Source organism: Penaeus vannamei, unplaced genomic scaffold, assembly GCF_042767895.1.
Source record: "Penaeus vannamei isolate JL-2024 unplaced genomic scaffold, ASM4276789v1 unanchor3751, whole genome shotgun sequence".
Lineage (NCBI taxonomy): Eukaryota > Metazoa > Arthropoda > Malacostraca > Decapoda > Penaeidae > Penaeus > Penaeus vannamei.
Genome location: NW_027216732.1, coordinates 5001 through 9000, shown reverse-complemented (window position 1 = coordinate 9000; position 4000 = coordinate 5001). Strand labels below are relative to the sequence as shown.

General features: G+C 31.1%; 1 protein-coding gene across 1 annotated transcript in view; it reads right to left on the bottom strand.

Annotated features, from left to right (window-relative positions):
* Window positions 1-521: 521 nt before the first annotated feature.
* Window positions 522-4000, bottom strand: part of LOC113801311 (nuclear pore membrane glycoprotein 210) — a gene marked incomplete at its 5' end in the record, with an annotated part of 5533 nt that continues 2054 nt past the window's right edge. Inside the window, 2 exon segments of the mRNA XM_070120211.1 lie at window positions 522-3714; window positions 3932-4000. The exon segment at window positions 3932-4000 is cut by the window's right edge and continues 33 nt beyond it. Of these exon segments, the coding sequence (XP_069976312.1) occupies window positions 3518-3714; window positions 3932-4000 (266 nt within the window).

Sequence of the window (4000 nt, the reverse complement as noted above, 5' to 3'; positions counted from 1 at the left end):
CAATATGTGGGAGAAGAGAAAAGGTCTACCGCTCAGGGTCCCCAAGACAGGTAAGGGCTAGATGATTTACCAAGGGAATATCATGCACTTGGCTCCCTGTGCCTATTCAGGACTGACAAAACTAGCCTTTCATCCTTTTAGCAGAGCTCTTACACCTTGGGAAGTGGAAAGATGGGGTTGGAGAACAGAAGGAAAAGTAAAGGAAGAAGAAATGACTATGCAAAATTGGCGGAGCTGAGGATTGATGTCTAAGATAGTGGTGATTGCCCAATATTGGGCCTGAGTTCCTATCTTCTGTGCCTCCCAGGATAACAATGGGTATGAAATTCTGGGAGTAGAACCAAACAAAATTCAAGAAAAAAAGTACAGATAAGGAAAAGGAAGCCAGCTTTCATTAATACATATGAAGTCGTAATACTGAAAAGATAATTACATATCATGCATGGTGGTATTATTCTTTTCCTGCAATTATCACTATAAATTCTTTTCAAGAGTCTGGGGGATAACCAATGATACAAGTATTCAAGAAGACATTTATTTGTCATTTCTTTTTAATGAAATTAACTATAAGTGAGAAAGAACTGACCACTGATATAGAAAAAAGGAAAACACAATCAAAATTTTCACACATTAAACTGGTCTACTGTTACTTTTAGGCAATTTCAATATTTGGTGTCTACTCAATTTTGTAATTTTTCTATTTTGAATAGATTATTATACCAAGAAAAAAAAGGAAATTACTCTTTTTTACATTACAAATGTGAATGAATACTCTTGCTTTCCATATGGAAATTATTATCTACATAAATGGCTGATTTGTACATTTCCATATAGCTTACAGATTCATAAAAAATATGCTTTAAAATACTTATATTAGAAAAAATATGTATTACTTTCATCCTACAATTAGAAACTTGTTTTTAAAGATTGCTTATAAATAAAAAATACAAGCCAAGAACATGCAGTGAAATGAAAAAAAAAAAACTTAATAATTGATAACTGGTAATTAATAACAATAATAATACCAATATCAATAATAATCACCATCATCACCATCATCATAACTATAACAAAAAAGATATAACTATGATGATGATGATCATAATAATGATAATAATAATAATAATGATAATGATAATTATAAAAAATAATAATAACAATCATCATCATAATAATAATAGCAATCATTACCAGAATCTTAACAAGAACAATACAAATAATAATACTAATAAAAAATAATACCAATAATAACAATAATGATAATGAAAATGATAATGATGATGACCATAATCATTCTTTTTCATCAGATAAATATGAATTGTAACATGGAAGAGACATTACTATGATTTTTTTACAACCATTTTGTTACTCAAAAACTTTGTTTCACATTTTTACACCTTGAGAATATCAAACATTCTTAAATTAAACACAAAGATATTGGAACATCAATACATATAAAATAAATACAAGTGAAAGAGTATTTACAGTCTGGAGATGCATTGCTCTTTGTAACTTTTAAGAAAAAGTTTTAATGCATAAGGCACAAAATGCTGTATAATTAGAGTATAATCCTGTCATGTCTTTATCTCTCTCTCTAAAAAAACAGAAAAAAAACAAGACACTACAAAGAAAACCTCAACATAATCTTTTTATATCATATAAAAAAGTTTACATATAACATGTTTTCAAAAATATTCCTACTGATCAACTAATCACCACACACAATTTATACTAAATTAAGATCTATCACATTTGGCAGTGCTTAGTTTTACTGACTGGAATTAACTGTAAAATTTCACTACATACACAATATTATCACTTATCTAATTGTCTATCTCTCACTACCTATTGTACTGGTATTATTGAAAAAAGAGAGAAAAATTTTGATCTGTGTGCCAACAGCATGATATTAACATTCTTTGTTATTTTTGTTTTTCTTTGTTTACCTAGCACAACCTACATGGATGCTTCTCTGATTACAAATCCTTATTTAACAATAACATACTTTATGTGCATACCTTTTTGACTGAGAAATACTGTTTCATGGGATACTCTATTACAGCTAACACTTCATTTTGTGAGATCATGAATATGAATATGTATTCTAGAACATTATAGTAGAAAAAATGCTAAACATTCCTCAACCACCGACCACTTCCATAAGATAGTGATGACCAGGAACTGTGAGCAATTGAGCTGCAAATTAGTCATATTTCCATTACAAAGAGTGAATAGAGGAGAGAGGGGAATTGATATGGGTGGGAAGGGTAGAGTAAAAAAGTAAAGAAGAAAAAAGAGAAAAACAAACAGGAAACAAAGAATGACTACACTGCAATATTATGGGTTTTCACATTGAACACATATCAACGAGCTGCTGCAACACTGGTACTAAACTTGCAAAGCCAGTTTTACTATTTATAAATGGATCTGCACCTCAAAGTGCATACATACAATTTTAATTTACTACTCTACTGTGCATGAAACACAAGGTTTATCAAGTATCACATGTGTAAATCTTAGCTTTACTGTATCAGTAATCTAACCCTTTGTATGGTGGTACAAGTATTGTTCACTGTATTTTTCTTGTGAATTTTGTTGAACACAGATGGCTTTACAACTGCTCAGCAACCCAGGAGTCAATTAGTAAGCCTGACATGACCTCACCTCATTTCATTCTTTGATGTTTATTCTAATAACAATATTACATTTATCATCAATAGCATTATGATTATCATAGATATCAAAATACTAACAGCAATAGAAAATAAAAATTATCTAAAATTCAAAGAAAAGGGCAAACAGGTGAGATAAGTATGACTGGTAATTGACTTTTTGATAACTTACTTGTGGAGCCATTAATGTGTAAACACTATTATGAAACTAAAATCACAGTGGACATGGCATGTATGTCATGCCATCTCAGCTCAAGGGTTAATAACTGAAAAGAATTTACTATACCATTTACCATACCTGGCTCTCTTTGCAAAGCCCTTCTTATATCTTTTTGTTCCAAATGAACAAAAAATCATTAATCTTACATAGACTGGAAGTACATTCTTACATTAGGATAAATGATAATGGATAATGTATTCAATAAACAGATTACATTACATGACATTATGCAGACAAAAATCCCACCTCATGATAAAAAACTGCAAATGCATCTTCTGTTTTACATCTTTTTAACTTCTGAATTTGCAATCACTGCAGTAACTGTACACATTAAAAAAATAGCAAATACACTTACACAATAAACAGTATGCTTTATACAGTAAACTGTTTCTTTAAGGAAATTACTTCTCTATAATCTATTGTTACTGTTCAGCATTAACACACTCACTTTCAAAGGTCCATCTTGAATGTTAACTAGAAAGGAATATATCTATCCTGCTATCTATCTTGTTTAAGTACAGCTCTTAAAACACTCAAACTCAACAGAGAAAAACAAATCAATCAATCTAAAAGAAAGAAAAAATTGTATAGCCACTACAAACAAATTGATCTAAACATCACAGGATCACTTTGGTGAAGATCTGTAAGTTGGGGAATCCTCATATGCTCCTCGTCTGAAAGGAGGAGCTCCATATATTGGCTCGTTATTCACACTCCACAAAGTAATTCTCTGTGGTGAAGGGGAGTAGTCCAACCGCTTTGCTAAGGAGTCCATGCCTCCACTCGCTCCACTGCTTCCACTCCCCGAAGGTGAAGGGCGATCTTAGTGTAGAAGTGTTGAAAAGGTTATTGATTGGTATGCATATCTACTGCATATCTGTTTCATGCATATTTAAACAAATAAATAAGTTATTAAGCAACAATAAAGACAAGATGTAAATTGTAAAAGCATGCTGAAATCATATTATTAGTTAAAAGTGTAGATATTCCAAAAAATAGAATAAGAATGAAATGAGTATATGAAGTCTTTCTTCCTTACTTGGAGAAAATGCTGTCATAGCAGGTCCTGGCATAGGTGAATTTGCAAACACACCTGTTTGCTGAGTCT